Genomic DNA, 21,336 nt, shown 5'->3' on the forward strand with positions numbered 1-21,336 from the left:
CATTCCCACCAACAGTGTAAGAGGGTTCCCTTTTCTCCACACCTTCTCCAGGATTTATTGCTTGTACACTTTTGGATGGCAGCCATTCTGACAGATGTGAGATGGTACTTCATTGTAGTTTTGATTTGCATTTCTCTGATAATGAGTGATGTTGAGCATCTTTTCATGTGTTTGTTAGCCATCTGTATGTCTTCTTTGGAGAAATGTCTGTCTAGTTCTTTGGCCCATTTTTTGATTGGGTCATTTATTTTTCTGGAATTGAGCTGCAGGAGCTGCTTGTATATTTTTGAGATTAATTCTTTGTCAGTTACTTTGTTTGCTATTATTTTATCCCATTCTGAAGGCTGTCTTTTCACCTTGCTTATAGTTTCCTTTGTTGTGCCCAAACTCATTCTATGAGGCCACCATCACCCTAATACCAAAACCTGACAAAGATGCCAGAAAAAAAGAAAACTACAGGCCAATATCAGTGATGAACATAGATGCAAAAATCCTTAACAAAATTTTAGCAGTCAGAATCCAATAACACATTAAAAAGATCATATACCATGATCAAGTGGGCTTTATCCCAGAGATGCAAGGATTATTCAATATCTGCAAATCAGTCAGTGTAATACACCACATTAACAAATTGAAAAATAAAAGCCATATGATTATCTCAATAGACACAGAGAAAGCCTTTGACAAAATTCAACATCCATTTATGATTAAAAAAACTCTCCAGAAAGCAGGAATAGAAGGAACATACCTCAACATAATAAAAGCTATATATGACAAACTCACAGCAAACATTATCCTCAATGGTGAAAAATTGAAAGCATTTCCCCTAAAGTCAGGAACAAGACAAGGGTGCCCAGTTTTGGCCACAGCAATCAGAGTAGAAGAAGAAATAAAAGGAATCCAAATTGGAAAAGAAGAAGTAAAACTCTCACTGTTTGCAGATGACATGATCCTCTCCATAGAAAACCCTAAAGACTCCACCAGAAAATTACCAGAGCTAATCAATGAATATAGTAAAGTTTCAGGAAATAAAATCAACACACAGAAATCCCTTGCATTCCTATACACTAATAATGAGAAAATAGAAAGAGAAATTAAGGAAACAATTCCATTCACCATTGCAAAGAAAAGAATATAATACTTAGGAATATATCTACCTAAAGAAACTAAAGACCTATATATAGAAAACTATAAAACACTGGTGAAAGAAATCAAAGAGGATACTAATAGATGGAGAAATATACCATGTTCATGGATTGGAAGAATCAATATAGTGAAAATGAGTATACTACCCAAAGCAACCTATAGATTCAATGCAATCCCTATCAAGCTACCAACGGTATTTTTCACAGAGCTAGAACAAATAATTTCACAATTTGTATGGAAATACAAAAAACCTCGAATAGCCAAAGCCATCTTGAGAAAGAAGACTGGAACTGGAGGAATCAACCTGCCTGACTTCAGGCTCTACTACAAAGCCACAGTCATCAAGACAATATGGTAGTGGCACAAAGACAGAACTATTGATCAATGGAACAAAATAGAAAGCCCAGAGATAAATCCACGCACCTATGGTCTCCTTATCTTTGTTGTGCAAAAGCTTTTAAGTTTAATTAGGTCCCATTTGTTTATTTTTGCTTTTATTTCTTTTACTCTGGGAGGTGGGTCATAGAGGATCCTGCTGTAATTTATGTCAGAGAGTGTTTTGCCTATGTTTTCCTCTAGGAGTTTTATAGTTTCTAGTCTTACATTTAGATTTTTAATCCATTTTGAGTTTATTTTTGCATATGGTATTAGAAAGTGTTCTAGTTTCATTCTTTTACAAGTGGTTGACCAGTTTTCCCAACACCACTTGTTAAAGAGATTGTCTTTTATCCATTGTATAGTCTTGCCTCCTTTGTCAAAGATAAGGTGTCCATAGGTGCGTTAAGTGAGGTTACACGAATGGGTACTAAACCTGTATGACTGGTCTCCTCAGGAAAGGCGATTTGGCCATAAAAAGAGACACCAGAGAGCATGCCTGACTGGGAAGAGCCATGTGAGGACCCCATCTGCTGGCCTGGAAGGGAGGCCTCAGGCACAGCAGCTCTGCTGGCACCTGATCTTGGACCTCCAGCCTCAATGCCAGAGATAAAGCATATTTCTATAGCTGAATCCACCAGGACTGCCTACTTTGAAAGGCTTTCAGAGCAACTGGTGCAGCCAAACAGCATGAGGTGTTTCCCTGCTGTGCTCTTCACACAGGACACAAAGGTGGAGTTGCAGGGTCCAGCCCTGTGGCTCAGCCACACCCTTGGTGACCTTGACCTTCTGCCTGCCTTGAATCCGCTGACCCCAGGGCATGGTGATCAGCCTCTGCACCCCAGGCCTCTCCTCTCTCCTGAGTGGTCACATCCCTGCAACGTCCAGTGTGTTGGTCCTTCACAGGTTTGACCAGGCTGAGTTCTCTTCACTCACTTGCATGGTTCTCACTTTCTTCCGAGAGGCTTCTGAACGCCTCTAGACTGCGCAGTGGCGGCAGGGGATGGATGCTCGGTGACTGGCTCTCGGCCGTCCAGCTTGCCTCCCTGGGCTCCCATGGTACTGGTGAGAATTCAATCACTGGAAATTGCACCCTCCTTGTGGCTCTGGCCTCCCCCTTGCCTCTTCTGCCACAGAGAGCACTGGCCTCTGCCCCCCTACCCCCCACCGCCCCTGCCTGCTCCACTCCTTCTTCCCTTGTCTCCTCCCAGGAGAGAGAGGGTCCCCCTTCCTGGGTGAGCACAGGTCCTCTGCCCAGGACAAGAGCCTCCGACCTTCTGAGCAGAAATCCTTTCCTTTGTCTTTTCAGTCTCCTATCTCCTGAGTCTCTCCCATCAGGGCTTACATAGGCTCGTGGGTCTTCCTTTGGAAACCAAATGGCACATGAAAGCAGAAACTTTCTCCGCAACCCCTGCCCCCACAGACCCGCCCGCCTCCTGGCTTCCTGCAGGGCTCCCCCCTTCACACGGACAGTGAGATACCCTCACATCCACCCGCTGTGTCCTGTGCCCACGCCGCTCACCCAGGGTTTGCTCTGATTCCCCAGTGGCCCTGTGCCGCTTGCTCTGAAGGCCTCACTGCTGACCTGTGAGTGGCGTTCAGCCCTGACTCTGTGCACAAAACCCTCTTTCCTGGAACCTGGTGATGTCGCACGTCTGCAGGCTCCAGGCCCCGGCCTCTCCTCTTGTCACCCCTCTCTGAGCTCCACTCTCTGCCCACGGCTATCTCTTCCTGGCCGGAGGCGGCAGTGTCTGTCTGCTCGTCCCTGTAGCTCTTGAGGAATCTCTGGTTACACCCCCCAAACCCAAGCTGGGGCTGTGACCACCTGCTTGCAGCTCCATCCAGGAGCCTCTCAGCCCCTTCCTCTCTGTGTGGTCCAGCCCAGCTCATGATTCCCACCTGTCAGTCTTCCACCCCTTCAGAGAACATCATCTCTCTTCACTTGGTTTACATGACAATCACTCCAATCCCACTCTCCACATAGCCAGAGGCATTGAAGTATTTGATTGCAAACTTCCTACTCAAAGTTTTCCGTTTTTTGGCACCCAGATTCTGCCCACAGACCTGATCGATCCATAGCTGGCAGTGCCTCCCAGTGTCTGTGCTGCAACCAGCCCGGATCCCTTCCATATCTTGAGCTGTGGGGCTCTGTCTGGCCCCTGGGACCTTCACCCTAGCCCTTCTCCTGCCCTCAAGACCTCTCCCTTCCCTGCATCTCTGAGCACATCCCAGCTTCGGCTGGTCCAGTTGTTCCTCATTTTTATTGCTAAATAATATTCCATTATAAATATATATATATATATGTATAAAACGTGTGTACAGGGTTCTGACTTTTCCACATTCTTGCCAAAAGTTTCTACACAGCCAAGGAAACAACAGAATGAAAAGGTAGCCTACAGAATGAAAGAAAATATTTGCAAACTATGTACCTGATAGAGGTTAATATCCAAAATATGTAAGGAACTCCTGCAATCAGTAACAAAGAAACAAATAACTTGATTTAAAAATGGGCAGAGAATCTGCAATATTTCCAGAGGAGACATACAGATGGACAACAGTTAAATGAAGAAATTCTCAAAATCACTAACCATCAGGAAAATGCAAACAAAACCATAAATGGAATCACCTTATATGTGTTAGGTTTGGCTATTTTATATATATAAAGCAGGGTAACCTGATGTTTATTAAAATGGCAGATTTTTATGCCTGACTTCCACAAATTTTGGGCTTCCCTGATAGCTCAGTTGGTAAAAAATCTGCCTGCAACGCAGGAGATTCCGGTTCGATTCCTGGGTTGGGAAGATCCCCTGGAGAAGGGATAGGCTACCCACTCCAGTCTTCTTGGGCTCCCCTTGTGACTCAGCTGGTAAAGAATCTGCCTGCAATGTGGGAGACCTGGGTTTGATCCCTGGGTTAGATAGATCCTCTGGAGAAGGGAAAGGCTACCCACTCCAGTATTCTGGCCTGGTGAATTCCATGGACTATACAGCCCATGGGGTTTCAAAGAGTTGGATGTGACTTTAACTTTCCACGAATTTTGATTCCAAAAACTTAGACGTTTGCTTTTTTAAGCGTTCATCCCAGTTTACTTTGATTTAGGTAGTCTGTGGTCACTGCTATAAAAGCACCCTTTAAGAATCTCTTTAAACCAAATTTGATGTGAAACTTCACAAATTCATCTAATAGTGAATGTAGGAAACAAGTGTTTTCTCCCTATAAGGCTTTGCTGCTGAGATCCCATTGATATTCTGATAACTCTGGTTGTCAGCATCACTTTATCTAAACTTCTTTCTTTCCCCTCGATTTAATCTTCTGTACTTCGTCTATAATTACTGCTTTTGTGATGATGGGAAGCAATTTTGGCAGTGAGTAATCTGAAGGCTCTGCGGCCTCTCCTGTGGTTTTTAAGACCATCCTGTTGACTGCCATCCTACCGGGAGGCCAATATTCTCTGCCTCTTCATTGAGCTGTTGCAGATTCTGTATATCTCCTAGGGCTTGGCCTTGGCATTAGATGCAGAGCTGTCTTTTCTTCTTTGTCCACATTTCCTCAAACTTCAAATGCTTCCTTCTCTGTAAGAGGTGGTGGTGGGGTGGGGGGGGGGGCGGAAATTCGTGTCTGCTGCTGCTTACACCTGCCAGAGAAGGTCTGTGTGCCAAGTTCGCTAAAATCAGCAGAGAGCTACTGGCGGGGTGCTTTGCAGAAAATGGTCTGCCAAAATAAAAATGGGATTGAAATAGACTTGGGTGGAATACATGCTAGTGGCAGGTGCCAGAAAGCAGCAGCTTTGGTCACAGGGGACTCGGGAAGCAGGGAAAGTGTGTGGAGCTGGCATGCAGCTCAGAACTGCCAGAGCAAGCTCCCGAGGCTGGTGATGTTTGTGCTCAGTTGGGTCTGACTCTTTGTGACCCCATGGACTGTAGGCCGCCAAGCTCCTCTGTCCATGGGATTTCCCAGCCAAGAATATTGGAGTAGGCTGCCATTTTCTATGCCAGGGAATTCTCCTGACTCAGGGATTGAAACCACATCTCTTGAGTCTCCTGCATTGGCAGGTGGATTCTTTACCACTGGCGCCACCTGGGAAGGTTGGCGATGAATAGTTACCATATCATCCTCATTTCCTGAACTGGAGTCTCATCTTCTTGTGAAATATTTGACAGAGAATGTGTTTTACTTCTCTGAAGTGTAGTCATTGCCTCAAAAGTCATGGGACCAACTCGGGTAAATCAGACAGGAGAGCTCTGGGCACCTTTAGGGGCCTGCCAGTCCTCAGGAAGCTGAGGATAGATGTGCCCTGGATGCTTCCCGCCCCCTCCACACACCCCCCCTGGCCGGAGTGGGTGGAGATTGAGTCGGGCATCCTGAACTGGTACCTTGTTTGTTCCTCCCTGATGGTTGCAGCTGCCTTGGGGGTATCTGAGCAGCTTTATTTACGTCTCTAAACACCGCAGGGTCGTGTCGTTGCTTTGTCACCTGCTTCAGCGTTGTTGTTTATGCTGATTAAAATCAGATTGAGATGGAGCCACCAGTGGTGTCTTGAGGACAGCTTATGAGGCCCACTAGGCATGACTGTCATAACCAAGAGGGTACGGGGCCTGGGGAAATGCACAGGGGTTGTTTGTCAAGTAGGGAGAAGGGCCTGGGGTGGGGGTTGGGGAGCCACAGCCCAGTGAGTTACAAATAGATGGGGATGCTGGATCCAGCCATGCCTTCATCCATCCAACCCATGCAGAACAGAGCCCGAGATGACGGCCAGGGGTCAAGATGGGGGTGCAGTGGAAAGTGTCCCCAAGTCCTCTTTCCTAATCATGTGTTAGAACTTTGGAGGGAGCTCAGATTTGAAAACCCAAGAGTGAGGCCCTTTAGATACTTCTGGAGGACCTGACTTTGGTGCACTTAAGACAAAATGCAAATTCTGAGCTTGTGACTTGCCCAGGTGATGTTTGCAGCTCGTGGCAGAGCTGGGATGCACCCTGGTTCTCTGAAGGTCAAGTCACTGTTTTTTCAAGGTAAGTTTAAACAAAGGGATTTCGGCAACCTTTACATTATTAAAAAAAAATATGGCTAGGTATAAGGGGTGACCCTATGCCAGAATAAAATGCTAATTTGATTCCTTTAACCTTTTGGTTATTACAGTCATGGTGGCTTTTAAAAATTTTATTAAAGTACAGTTGATTTACAGTGTTGTAAAAGTTTCTGCTATACAGCACGGTGACTCAGTTATACAGATATATACATTCTTTTTCATATTCTTTTCCATTATGGTTTATCCCATAAGATTGAATATAGTCCCCTATGCTAAACAAACTTGTTGTTCGTCCATCCTACATATAACAGTTTGCATCCGCTGTTCTCAGACTCCCACTCCTTCCCTCCCTCACCCCCCACCCCTTGGCAACCGAAAGTCTGATCTCTATGTCTGTGGGTCTGTTTCTGTTTCGTAAATAACTTCATGTGTTTCACATCTTAGATTCCACATGGCAGTGACTTCATACAGTGTTTGTCCGACTTGCTTCACTTCGTATGACAATCTCTAGGTCCATGCGTGTTGCTGCAGTTGCCATGGTTTCATCCTTTTTTATGGTTGAGTCATATCCCATTGTATATATGTACCACATCTTTCTTCCTCTGTTGATGGACATTTAGGTTGCTTTCACATCCTGGCCATTGTAAATAGTGTAGTGAATGTTGGTGTGCGCGAAGCCTTTCAAACCGTGTGTTTCTATGCATATGTTTCCAGGAGTGGGATTGCTGGTCATATGGTCACTCTATTTTTAGTTTTTAAAGGAATCTCCATACTGTTCTCCATAGTGTGGGAACCAAGTTACATTCCCACAAGCAGTGGGAGAAGAAGTGGAGGGTTCCCTTTTCTCCACACCCTCTCCTGCATTTATTGTTTGTAGACTTCTTGATGATGGCCATTCTGACAGGTGTGATTGTAGTTTTGATTTGTGTTTCTCTAACATTGCAGCCATGAAATTAAAAGATGCTTATTTGTTGGAAGGAAAGTTATGACCAACCTAGATAGCATATTCAAAAGCAGAGACATTACTTCGCCAACAGAGGTCCGTCTAGTCAAGGCTATGGTTTTTCCAGTGGTCATGTATGGATGAGAGAGTTGGACTGTGAAGAAAGCTGAGCGCCGAAGAATTGATGCTTTTGAACTGTGGTGTTGGAGAAGACTCTTGAGAGTCCCTTGGGCTGCAAGGAGATCCAACCAGTCCATTCTAAAGGAGATTAGCCCTGGGGGTTCTTTGGAAGGAATGATACTAAAGCTGAAACTCCAGTACTTTGGCCGCCTCATGCGAAGAGTTGACTCATTGGAAAAGACTGATGCTGGGAGGGGTTGGGGGGCAGGAGGAGAAGGGGACAACAGAGGATGAGATGGCTGGATGGCATCACTGACTCGATGGACGTGAGTCTGAGTGAACTCTGGGAGATGGTGATGGACAGGGAGGCCTGGTGTGCTGTGATTCATGGGGTGGCAAAGAGTCGGACACGACTGAGCGACTGAACTGAACTGAACTGAACTGAACATTTAACGATGTTGAACATCTTTTCACCAGTCATAGTGCTTTTTAAAGAACCAAATCAAGGATATATACCTGTACAGAAACTGGAACGTTCAGTGGCTTGTCATGTAGAAAATTATTCTATCACATACTTTTTTCTTTTTTTAAAGGAAAATCATGTCTAAGAAAATAGTATGGTTATTACAAGAAACGAACAGGTAAAGTGCTATAAAATTTGGGTAAAATAGAGTTATGAAATTATTTTCAAAACAGTTTAGATAAAATAGACTCTATTTGTTAGCTTTTTAAAGAATTCAACATAATATTGGATTTGCTTTATAAAAGAATAGTTAGCAAAAGTCACAGTAAGTTGCGTGGTTTTACGTTTTATATATTTTTATATTATCGTGTTTAACCTTTAAGAAGTAAATGTATTTTGGGTTTTATGTCATATTAATAAGCCTATAATGTGTCACAAAACTTCCTTTTAGATTTTTCCTCATTCTTTTTTCAATTTTCTCTTTTTCTCTCTTTCCCACCCCTGTTGCCCACTTTCCTTCCTTTCTTAATTGGAGGATATTTTATTTTGTTAGTTTTCTTCTTTAAATGGTATGAATTCTTATTCATAATTCAGTCAGAATTTGCATAAATGTGGTACAGTTATCGTCTTTACTGGAACAGAGATTGGGAACCACCCCAGCTGCATCTTTTGTGTTCTGAACAGGGTCACTGGTGGGACAACCCCTGCCCAAAGGTCAGTGTGTCCACATGAGGCCCGGGTGTCTGGGGCCCGATGCTGGAAGCTGTGTCCCTGTGACATGTTTTCAGTGTTAATGCCCATCTACAGGTGTCCACTGGGTTAACTGAGAGCATACCCCCCCAGGAACCATCCAGCACTGTCAGTTTTCCATACAGCTCACTGATTCTAGTTTTTGGACTGGTGAGAACAGATGAAATGGTGTAAGCTTTTTACTGTCTGCTAATAATTTTGAAATCCCAGGTCATGACCGGGGTGCAGTAGAAAACATCGTTGTCCCTCCATGTCCAAGGGGTGGGCGTGGTTCCCAGACCCCGTGGACAGCAGAGTCCCCAGAGGCTCAAGCCTCTTCTGCAAAATGGTGTAGTATTTGCATATAATCTACACACACCCTCATATTTTTAAATCACCTCCAGATTACTTTCAGGGCTTCCCAGGTGGTATAGCAATAAAGAATCCGCCTGCCAATGCAAGAGACGCAGGTTTGATCCCTGGGTCAGGAAGGTCCTCTGGAGACGGGAATGGCAACCCACTCCAGTATTCTCACCTGGGAAATCCCACGGACAGAGAAGCCTGGTGGGCTACAGTCAGTGGGGTCACAGAGAGTTGGACATGACTGAGTGACTGAGCATGCCTGCTTACAGATTACTTCTAATACCTGATACAAATGTAAATCCTATATAGTTATCAGTTCAGTTCAGTCCAGTTCAGTCACTCAGTCGTGTCTGACTCTTTGCAACCCCATGAATTGCAGCAAGCCAGGCCTCCCTGTCCATCACCAACTCCCGGAGTTCACTCAGACTCACGTCCATCGAGTCGGTGATGCCATCCAGCCATCTCATCCTCTGTCGTCCCCTTCTCCTCTTGCCCCTAATCCCTCCCAGCATCAGAGTCTTTTCCAATGAGTCAACTCTTCGCATGAGGTGGCCAAAGTACTGGAGTTTCTGCTTTAGCATCATTCCTTCCAAAGAACACCCAGGACTGATCTTTAGAATGGACTGGTTGGATCTCCTTGCAGTCCAAGGGACTCTCAAGAGTCTTCTTCAACACCACAGTTCAAAAGCATCAGTTCTTCGGCACTCAGCTTTCTTCACAGTCCAACTCGCACATCTATACATGACTACCGGAAAAACCATAGCCTTGACTAGATGGACCTTTGTTGGCCAAGTAATGTCTTTGCTTTTGAATATGCTGTCTAGATTGGTCATAACTTTCCTTCCAAGGAGTAAGCGTCTTTTAATTTCATGACTGCAATTACCATATGCAGTGATATAGTTACCAGTGTGTGACAAATCTGAGTTTTGCTTTTTGGAACGTTCTGGAACATTTTTTCTTGAATATTTTTGATCTGAGGCAGATAGGGAGGGCTGGCCACATCCATAATACCCAGCTTACCATGTTTCTGTCTCAGAATTCGTTTCTTCTCCCTGGAGGTCCTCTCCTACACCAGGCATGCCTCCGTACCCATCAGAGAACATTTTTTACTCCTTGAATTTCTGGCAGTGACAGCTCTTTGGAGAAGTCTGACCCACTGTTGAACAGAGTACACTGTGTTGGTCTTGTTTAATTGTCATGTTTTGTTACATTTGACTCTATTACAGGACTAAAAGCTTTGAGGACTTTATTCAAAGAGACAACCTAAGGGTCTAGCAAAGCACTTATACATAATAAAGTCCATGGTTTGTTCTCCCAAATTTACCTTTCCTTCACAATTTCTCTTGAACTGGGTCTGTTTATAAGTAAGTGAAACGTTTGAATTACTATATTTAAGATCCACTTCAACTGTAAAATACTCTAACTCAGTGAATAAAGAAAGATACTATTTCTGTTTCGTAAAATCATACCTCATTTCCCAGATAAATACACAGTCTTTACAAAATAATTATTGATTAGTAGTGGTTTCATCTCTAAGTCATGTCCAACTCTTGAGACCCCATGGATTGTAAGCTTACGACATGCATAAATATTCACTGTTTAAAACCCAGAAACTATGAAGAAGAAAGTTGAAGTAGATAATCTTACTGCACAAGGAGTTACAAATCTTTAGTAAGTAGATTGAAAATGTGTATAGCACTTCAGCTTTTTGAATCTAAAAAAAAAAAATCACTTGGTCAAATTCAAATTATGTATAGAGTGTAGCAATTCATAAAAGACAACTTTTCACTAAGGAATATACACAAAACAGTAGCAATTTATTCTCCATGTGTTATGTTGTAATGCATTTTTCTCTACTGCATGGTTGTATTATAAACTGTTGAGTTCATCCCTGTGTGTCGGACATTTGTTTCCAGCTCCTTGCTACTGTTTTCTATAGGATGTAACAAACCACCTTGTTTGCTCTATTTGATGAATTTCTCTTGCTTTTTTGACTAATCCCACTCTTGGATTGGAATTAAGCTGATCAGACGGGGCTCATATTTGTTTCCCCTGGAAAGACTGGCCAGGTCTGTTCTTCCAGCACTGCTGCTGATGTGGCCAATTTCCTAAAACCCTCAGTGATGGTAGGGATTCACCTTGTTTTTAATCCTTACCATGTTGATCATCTGAAAACTTATTTTCCAGATAAATTTTCTTCCGTGAAAATATCTGATTTCCCAGTAAGCATATTTTTACTATTTTGTAGTATTTTTAATGACCTGCACATTCAGATATGCTGTTAGCCCAGTTTTCTTTTGGAGTACTCATTTTTAGAAAATTGATTTAAAGGCATTACATTTGTAATGCTTTATTTTAAATTCTTTGAGAATATTTGGATGAAGTTGGTGATGTGGAGATCACACTCTGGGGTGTATGCAGAGTCCTTGACCTTTTAAGTTATTTCTTAGTAGGCATTAATGTTTCAGCAATCGAAGCCATCTGACCCAAAAAAAAAAGAAAAAAAAAAACCTTTGTACATCTTACCTAAGCAATATGATGGTCAGGGTAAATGAGGGTGAATAATTATGGGCATAATGGGAGTCCTTGAATATAATTGGACTCATAAGTCAAATGAGACAGTTCATAACAGTTTGGCCCAGTATTTCAGTTTTGTCTGTTAAATTATTCATATGAATACTTTTATGAGTTTAGCCATGAATGTTTGATTGGTGTTGATTCATGACATCAGCTATCTTAGCTTCAGTATCTTAGCCCTTTATTTTTTCCATTTATGTACAATTAATGATTATGGGAAGCTGGGGAAAACTCATTTTTCTTAATATAAGGAACACCTTTCTCTGCAGACTTATTGGGGCTGTCTGATGAGTATTTACTATTATTGGTAGTTTAATAAGTGTGGTAATAATAATCCTCACTAAGGGAAAATACTATAAGTCTGTATTTTACAACTGAGGGAAATGGCATTCAGAGAGGTTAGGTAAGTTTCCAGAAGTTACACAGCCTGTTGGCTGAGATTGGATTCAAATCCTAATTTACGTGGATTAAAAGATGAGGCTGTACCCACCCCACAGTGATGGCCAGAGGGCAGAGGGCCATTCTCTGACTCGGGTCCAGCTCCTCCATCACCAGGGAATCCAACACCCACGTAGTCACATCCTCTTTCCATTTTGTAGCATCTGCTGCATAGACAGACCATTTGTGATGTGAACAGGTGTTTACAGTCACGGCCTGCGGTGCATGTGTGTGAGAAGGTGCGTGTATGTGAGAAGATGCACAGTATGGAAGCAGCTGCCGTGGCCAGACATGCACTCAGAGGATGCTCCTTAGAGGCTGGCCCAAGGGGTGTGACTCCCAGTGGACAGTGTCCAGAGGCGTGGCAGAGACCAAGCCCCAGAGTCCACCAGTGACTTCCGGTTTGAATTGAAAGAATGAGGCATTCTGTTCTGGCAGAGAAAGAGCTCCTGAGTCCAAGGTTGTGAACATCGAGCAATTATCTCAGCAATCGTTTTGGAAATCTAGGGGTTTGGCAACCGGCAACATCTCAGTTATTTCAGCTTGAGCTAGATAATTCACATAATTATCCTAATAGATCTGCACGCATAATGCCCAGCATCAGTATTATTCCACACCAGAATCTCCTAAAATGATTGGGAAGGGGGTGTTTTATATTCACATCTGTATTTATGTGAGAAAGGATCATATTTAGCTTAATAATACACCTTTTTCTAGCACTAGAATCTTTCCATCTGCTCATTTAATAAGTGCTTCATGAGTTACGTACGAATCCCCATTGGTTGTGCATTATATCAACCATTCAGAAACCCAGCTGAACATCAGGAGCCTCTGGGAAGTTTTTCTTTTTTTAAATTTCTGAGTCTTTTTATTTTATCAGTCTGAAGATCTGATTCTGTTGGAGGTGGACCTGGGCATCAGCATTCTTCAAAAAGTTCCCCTGGAGAATCTGATACGTAGTTGAAAGTATTAACCGCTGTTTCCACCACACAGTGCCCACCCTTGTTAGAGAATGCTCCTTGTTTTACAGTACAATATTACTTTATATCATAATGTGCATCCTGTCATGGGACCTTCAGTCCAGTAAAGATCTGTAATCCTTCAAGTGGCTGGTAAAGATCTCCATGAGTCAGCATCTATCTTTATTTTATATTCAAGATTTATTTATCTCATGGGAGTATATTTGTTTTACACTACTGTGTCAGTATCTGCTGTACGGCAAAGTGAATCAACCATATGGATACATGGTCACCTCAGAGCACTGAGTAGAGTTCCCTTTGCTGTACAGCAGGTCCTCATTAGTTACCTATTGTATACATAATGGTGTGTATATATCAATCCCAGTCTCCCAAGTCATCCCGCTCCCTGGGCCCCACTTGGTATCCATATATTTGTTCTTTACGTCTGTCTCTATTTCTTTTCTTTTTAGAACAATACTCAGTTTTTGAATTAATTAATTTTTGGCCGCGCTGGGTCTTCACTGCCGTGCACGGGCTCTCCCCAGTTGCAGCGCGTGGACTTCTCAGTGCAGTGGTGTCTCTTGTTGCAGAGCGCAGGCTCTAGGCACACGGGCCTCAGTAGCTGTAGTGTGTGGGCTCTCCAGCTCAGCTTCAGGAGGGGTAGTGCACAGACCTGGTTGCCCTGTTGCAGGTGGAGTCTTCCCTGAGTAGGAGTCGAACCTGTGTCCCCTGCATTGGCAGGTGGATTCTTAACCACTGGACCACTAGGGACGTCCATGTGTCTCTATTTCTTCTTTGCGTATTAATTTTTAAGCTGCACCTCTGCCACTGGCCACATATACTCTGCATCTCACACAGAATATACCATGAGGGTTAGTACGTCATGTTCATCTTTAAACATCCACATTTTCTTTCAGACATCTCCGGAGTCTTAAAGATTCTGCTTCTGCACTTTCCCCTTAAACCTCCCAAGACTGTGTCCTTGGCACCAGCCCTTTCAGCCCCGCCTGAGCTCCGCATGATTGTTTTGTCGTGTTTACCTTGTGTTGGGTTATTCATACTTTTGTCTCAGTCCCTACTTTATGCCTTTTTTTGAGGCCAGAAATCAGACCACCGGAGCCTGCCACGCCCTGGGGCTCACTGAGGACCTGCAGATGAGGGATTTTCCCGACGTGTGTTCCACACCTCCACCCACGTGCCTTTGCACCTCTGTTCTCAGTGCCATTATGAACCATTTATCTTTCAAATGATAGTTTCTGTAGAAATATTTTCTCTGGGACTTTAAGCTTATTCATTGCTTTTTTATTAACTATATAGCAATTTGATGTTTGTATTAATAAGCAGTATGATCAATTTACCATATCTGTTCTTTTTTTTTGTTTTGTTTTTTGGCCATTCTGCATGGCTTGTGGACCTCAGCTCCCCGACCAGGGATTGAACTAAGGCTGCCAGAGGTGCAAGCCCAGAATCCTAACCACTAGGCCACCAGGGATCTCCCCTATCTGTTCTTTCAGAAATCCACATTTCTAGTACCGTGCCTTAGGAGGACTCACTGGGGGCCCATGGGCCTGGCCGGTGGTTTGAGCAGCATCGTCCTCTAGACATAGCTGGAGACAGCAGGCCTTGGGCGCCTCAGTTTGCTCCTGCCTGGCGTCCTCGTTGCTGGACACAGCCGCTGGCATCACTTGTGGGAATGGGGGCAGGTTCACTGTGGGGTGTGGACCCAGATGCCCAGCCTAAGAGGGAGCCTGGTGAAGGACCGAGCTAGGGCGTCAGCTTGCACTACTTCCTGGGTCTGCATTTTGCCCCTCTGTTCACAGAGGCCATTTTCAGATCCGCCATGTCAGGAAGGGTGGCCCGGACTGCTGAGACTGACAGGCTATGAGTGGATGAATTAGAAGCTGGGACCCCCTGCTGCCCCAGAGGTTGCCCCAGGCTCCTCCCCACTTGGGATGTCTTGGATGGGCAGGGGACGCAGGTGCGGGCTTCATGGGGACCTGGGTGGAGGCAAGCATGTGCTGCCTGGATCTAAAACGAGATGTACCAGTGTCAGGGGTAGGGACTCAGGGTGTGGACAGAGGCAAGAAGCCTGGAGATGACGTCTCATTTGGGTGGCACCGTCTCTGCCACCCCCAGCCCTCCGTTGGTGGCTTAGAATTGAAGCTCATATCACAGGCTTTGTTTTAATCTGCAGGAATAAACATGAAGCCTTTCTCCCTGTCCTTTCCCATCTGCCCACCCCCCTTCAGCTGCAGGAACCAAGGGGGGCTACCATGATGTCTGTCCTTGTGTTTGATGTTGTGAGATGCCCTGTGTGTGAAACTTCCCAGGGTGTCCTGACTTAGGGTATACCTGAGACTGTTGGTGCAGGGACTTGCAGGATGAGAGCAGGGTGGGGGCTGTCAGGGATGCCGCAGGAATCCCAGGGACTCAGACCTGCCACATCTTCCTCTCCTTGCAGACCGCACACCTGCTGGCACACCCCTGGTGCGGGGTGGCCCCCTACTCCTGGCACAGACAGCTGCCCTCCTGCGGAAGCGGCTTCTCCATGCTCGCCGGGCCTGGAAGGGCACCGTCTCCGACCTGCTGCTACCCGTGCTCTTCGTGGCCTTGGCCATGGCCTTGTTCATGGTCAGGCCTTTGGCCATCAACTACCCTCCCCTCAAACTGGCCCTGGGTCATTACGACAAGGCAGAAACCTACTTCTTCAGGTAAGAACCTTTCCTTGTTTTCCCCCCTTGTGCTTCCAAATTACATCCGGACAGGTTATGAATAGTGGTAGCTCTGATTCTTGAAGAATTTCAAATATACACAAGTTGTTATCATTTTGGAGGTCTGTGTACTTGAAGGTGAGTGCTGAATAGTTTTTGCTTTTTTGGAGTCTGTCCTGTGATAGATGCTAGGGGCACACGAGGCAGACCTGGTCCAACCTCTGTGTCCCTGGGGGTCCTGCCCACCCCCCACACCCCCCAGGTAGCCGAGTCCCCTCTGTGGAAAGGGCCATGACTTCTGATGTGCAGAGAGTCGGGAACACAGCTGCCCACAGGCCCACAGGACTGGGACGGCTGTTTCTGGTCCAGGATGGTTATGACTTTAGAAGAGTATGTGTGTGCGTGCGTGCTAAGTCACTCAGTCGTGTCCGACTCTTTGCGGTCCCATGGACTGTAGCCCACCAGGTTCCTCTGTCCATGGGATTCTCCAGGCAAGAATACTGGAGTCGGTTGCCATTTGCTTCTCCAGAGGATCTTCCCGACCCAGGGATCAAACCCTCATCTCTTACATCTCCTGCGTTGGCAGGAGGGTTCTTTACTACTAGCGCCACCTGGCAAGCCCTTAGTAGAGTATACGGATTGCATATTTCACACTTCAAGGCTGCTTCGAGACACCGGCCCTCAACTGTGCACGCCCCTCTACAGAGAAATGTCTGGATTTTTCTCTCTAAACAGGATGGGTCCAGGCACTGCTCCAAGTCAGAATAGGTCCTATTTCTGCCAGCATGTTCAGGCCAGTTCGAGTGTTGCCGCCAGATATGTTTATGTAGGAATTTCTCAGAGCTTCGAGGGGTGCTGTTTCACTCACGTGGAGTTGGGGACCCGAGAGGTGTCCCTGGCCCCTGAGACCCTTGTCCTGGGCGGGCTGGCTCTGCCAGATTGCGTTCAGAGCATCGTTGCTGGGCACCCGCCATGGTGTCTTTACACTGAGCGCCAAGACTGGCCCGTCCTCCTTCCGGGAGGCAAAGCCCAGTCCCGTCAGAGTGGAGACCAGGGCTCGGGGCATCTGGCCCCGCCGAGCCTGTGTCTTCATTGGGCTGTGCACGGGGCGGGCAGCCAGGAGGTTGGGTTACTTTGCTTTTGTCAGATGCGAATCTTGATGAAAATACTGAGCTTCATGAGCTCAGCTCTGCGTGCCTGCTGACCTTTATGTCAATTTTGGAATGAGATTTAAACAAATATAGGCCCAAAAGGGAAAGCTGAGAATACACTATTTAGTTTTTTCTATCTCCCATGGTTATTGGTATTTGCCTCCCCCATGGAGTCTGGGTTTGACCAGCAGAAAGCCCTCTCCATTGCCTGCCTGTGTGAAGGATTCTGTGTCTGTTCTGACTAGTCCTTTCCAAGTGGGGTCCTCCTCTCTGGCCATGTACTTTATTTGCCTTCTCTCATTTCTCGTTTATGCTATGCTTTAAATGTGTAAGACGCATGTCTAATAATGCCTTCTCTGGCCAAGTGTTCAGATTTCTGTCACTCTCCTCAGCGGTATAGGAGGAGCTTGTATCCTACTGAGCCTTCCTCAGCAATCAGTGCAAAGAAATAGAGGAAAACAATCAAATGAGAAAGACTAGAGATCTCTTCAAGAAAATTAGAGATCCTAAGGGAATATTTCATGCAAATATGGGCACAATAAAGGAAAGAAATGGTTATGGATCTAACAGAAGCAGAAGATATTAAGAAGAGGTGGCAAGAATACACAGAAGAACTGTACAAAAAAGATCTTCACAACCAAGATAACCACGATGGTGTGATCGCTCACCCAGAGCTAGACATCCTGGAATGTGAAGTCAAGTGGGCCTTAGGAAGCATCACTACGAACAACGCTAGTGGAGGTGATTCAATTCCAGTTGAGCTGTTTCAAATCCTGAAAGATGATGCTGTGAAAGTGCTGCATTCAATATGCCAGTAAATTTGGACAACTCAGCAGTGGCTGCAGGACTGGAAAAGGTCAGTTTTCATTCTAATCCCAAAGAAAGGCAATGCTAAAGAATGCTCAAACTACTGCACAATTGCACTCATCTCACATGCTAGTAAAGTAATGCTCAAAACTCTCCAAGCCAGGCTTCAGCAATACGTGAACCATGAACTTCCAGATGTTCAAGCTGGTTTTAGAAAAGGCAGAGGAACCAGAGATCAAATTGCCAACATCCGTTTGAGCATAGAAGAAGCAAGAGAGTTAAACATCTACTTCTGCTTTATTGACTACATCAAAGCCTTTGACTGTGTGGGTCACAACAAACTGTGGGAAATTCTGAAAGAGATGGGAATACCAGACCACCTGACCTGCCTCTTGAGAAATCTGTATGTGGGTCAAGAAGCATCAGTTAGAATCGGACATGGAACAACAACTGGTTCCAAATTGGGAAAGGAGTGTGTCAAGGCTGTATGTTGTCACCCTGCTTATTTAACTTATATGCAGAGCACATCATGTGAATTGCTAGGCTGGATGAAGCAGTAGCTGGAATCAGGATTGCTGGGTGAAATATATAACCTCAGATACACAGATGAAACCACCCTTATGGCAGAAAGTGAAGAACTAAAGAACCTCTGGATGAAAGTGAAAGAGGAGAGTGAAAAAGCTGGCTTAAAGCTCAACATTTAAAAAACTAACATCATGGCATCTGGTCCCATCACTCTATGGCAGATAGATGGGGAAACAATGGAAACAGTGACAGACTTTATTTTTTTGGGCTCCAAAATCATTTGCAGATGGTGACTGTGGCCATGAAATTAAAAGATGCTTGTTCCTTGAAAGAAAAGCTATGACCAACCTAGACAGCATATTGAAAAGCAGAGACAACTTTGCCAAAAAAGGTCCATCTTGTCAAGGCTATGGTTTTTCTAGTAGTCATGTATGGATGTGAGAGTTAGACTATAAAGAAAGCTGAGTGCTAAAGAATTGATGCTTTTTGTTGGAGAAGACTCTTGAGAGTCCCTTGGACCGCAAGGAGATCAAACCAGTCAATCCTAAAGGAAATCAGTCCTAAATATTCACTGGAAGGACTGATGCTGAAGCTACAATACTTTGGCCACCTGATGCAAAGAACTGACTCCTTGGAAAAGACCCTGATGCTGGGAAAGATTGAGGGTAGGAGAAAAAGGGGACAACAGAGGATGAGATGGTTGGATGGCATCACTGACTTGATGAACCATGAGTCTGAGCAAGCTCTGGAAGTTGGTGATGGACAGGGAGGCCTGGTATGCTGCGGTTCATGGGGTCACAAAGAGTTGGACACAACCGAGTGACTGAACTGTTATATCCATTATAAGCTATAACTATTTAACCCTCTAAGTTATAAGCTATACAACCCTGTAACTATGTTGAGCTTTTGAATTACAAAGTATGTTTTTTGAAGCAAGTACTGTAAGAGACAGGGTAGCCTAAATTTAAAAGTAAATCATGCATGTTCCTGCTAGCCCTACCTACTGCAAACCTGTTGGTGTGTCATCGACCCCTCGTTACATAAAATATTTTCCAATCCAGGCATTTTTACTTTTGGGCTTCCCAGGTGGTGCTAGTGGTAGAGAACTTGCCTCCATTGCAGGAGACACAGGAGACACTGGTTTGATTCCCGGGTCTGGAAGATCCCCTGGAGGAGGAAATGGCAACCCATTCTCCCATTCTTGCCTGGAGAATCCCATGGACAGATGAGCCTGGCAGTGTACAGTCCTTGCACACATGCATGCATTTTTACTTTTATAATGATGAGCTCACACTGTAACACTGTTCATCATTTGCTTTTCTACTTGATAATGCATTTGTGGATCTATTTTTGTACAGTGGTGCCAGTTCCTTGGACTTGCTGTAGAATGTTGCCTGGAGGGGCTGAAATTTATGTCAACAGTCTCTATTTGGGGGCATGTATAGATTTGTTTATTTATTTAGGTAAGTGTTCCTACTATGGACAGTGGTGTAGGAATACTTTGGATTTATGCAACTGTCCATTTTTTCCATTACCATACATTTCTGTCACAAGTTTTTCCAGGATAGCATCAGTAATTTCAGGGAAGATATTACCAAATTATCCCTGGTGGCTCAGTGGTAAAGAATTCACCTTCTGGTGCAGAAAACATGGGTTCAATCCCTGGACTGGGAGGATCCTCTGGAGGAGGATATTGTAATCCACTCCAGTATGCTTGGCTGGAGAATTCCATGGACAGAGGAGCCTGGTAGGCTGCAGTCCATGGGCTTGCAGAATGGGACACAGCTTAGCCACTCAGTCACCCTCACCACCAGCACCAGCCACCACCATCCTTACAAATGTGCACTAACTTACAGTCCCATAACACTTTTGTTTTATTCAACAATATTGATTACACATCTGTGTGTGCATGGTCAGTCTCTTCAGTTTTGTCCAACTCTTTGTGACCCCATGGACTGTAACCCAACTGACTCCTCTGTCCACGGAATTCTGCAGGCAGGAACATTGGAGTGGGTATGCCTTCCTCCAGGGGATCTTCCAAACCTAGGGATCAAACTTATGCCTCCTGCACTGCAGGTGGAAGCCCTATTATGCACCTACTGTATGGCAGATACCATTCTTGGTGGTCACACACATGTGAGTAGAACAGGCTAAAGTCCCCAGGTTTGTGGGAGAGGGGAAGCTTGTTTCTCCCAAGTGTTCTCTATTACTTTTGACTCCGTGACTTGCTACTGTGTTTCTGTTAGGCAGCTGTTAGGTTTCTCTTAAGACTGAATGTTCCCAGTCGCTTTGTGGTTGTTCTGCATTTAACTTTGCATGGTGAATAGATCAAGCATCACATACAATTAATCTCCACTCAGTGTTTTTCCCTCTCCTCTGCCCCATCTTAACCTTTTCTTCTCAAGCAGGTGAGCATTTCTCTTCATTGGGCTCATGGCACTGAAATGCTTCCAGTTGGTTGCCAATACCAATTCAGTTTCTCTGCTGTGTTATTAATTTGGTAATTATGATTTTTTTGTTTGTTTGTGAGCATTTCTTCCAGCTCTCACAGTATTAATCTTTCATAAAAGTAATGCACTCCAAAATTATTTTGAGTCTGAGAGTTAGAGATCTTTTAATATTTTCTTCCATTTCTAAGAGTAAGTCTTTCAAGTGAGAACAAAGATATTTCTCATGTTGCATAAATTATGAAACAGAGGAGCCTACATATTCGGTGCTCATTTTCTCATATTTACAGATGGGGACCCATCAGAGATTGCATATTTCCCTTCTACTTGTCTTTCAGTTCAGTTCAGTTCAGTCGCTCAGTCGTGTCCGACTCTCTGCAACTCCATGAATCGCAGCATGCCAGGTCTCCCTGTCCATCACCAACTCCCGTAGTTCACTTAGACTCACATCCATTGAGTCGGTGATACCATCCAGCCATCTCATCCTGTGTCGTCCCCTTCTCCTCCTGCCCCCAATCCCTCCCAGCATCAGAGTCTTTTCCAATGAGTCACCTCT

The 21,336-nt window shown here is 44.7% G+C and overlaps 1 protein-coding gene across 2 annotated transcripts in view; it reads left to right on the plus strand.

Annotated features, from left to right (window-relative positions):
- Positions 1 to 21,336, plus strand: part of ABCA13 (ATP binding cassette subfamily A member 13) — a 393,960-nt gene that overhangs the window by 215,037 nt on the left and 157,587 nt on the right. For both annotated transcript variants that reach the window (XR_015163267.1, XM_086398601.1), the window contains exon 43: positions 15,601 to 15,850. Coding sequence is in view for 1 of the 2 variants with exons in the window: in XM_086398601.1 (XP_086254727.1) it covers positions 15,601 to 15,850 (250 nt within the window). In the remaining variant the exon portion in view is untranslated. The remainder of the gene's footprint in view (positions 1 to 15,600; positions 15,851 to 21,336) is intronic.

The sequence above is a fragment of the Bos grunniens genome, chromosome 4 (assembly GCF_055505025.1).
Source record: "Bos grunniens cultivar Pamir isolate PY7600 chromosome 4, Bosgru_T2T1.0, whole genome shotgun sequence".
Classification (NCBI taxonomy): domain Eukaryota; kingdom Metazoa; phylum Chordata; class Mammalia; order Artiodactyla; family Bovidae; genus Bos; species Bos grunniens.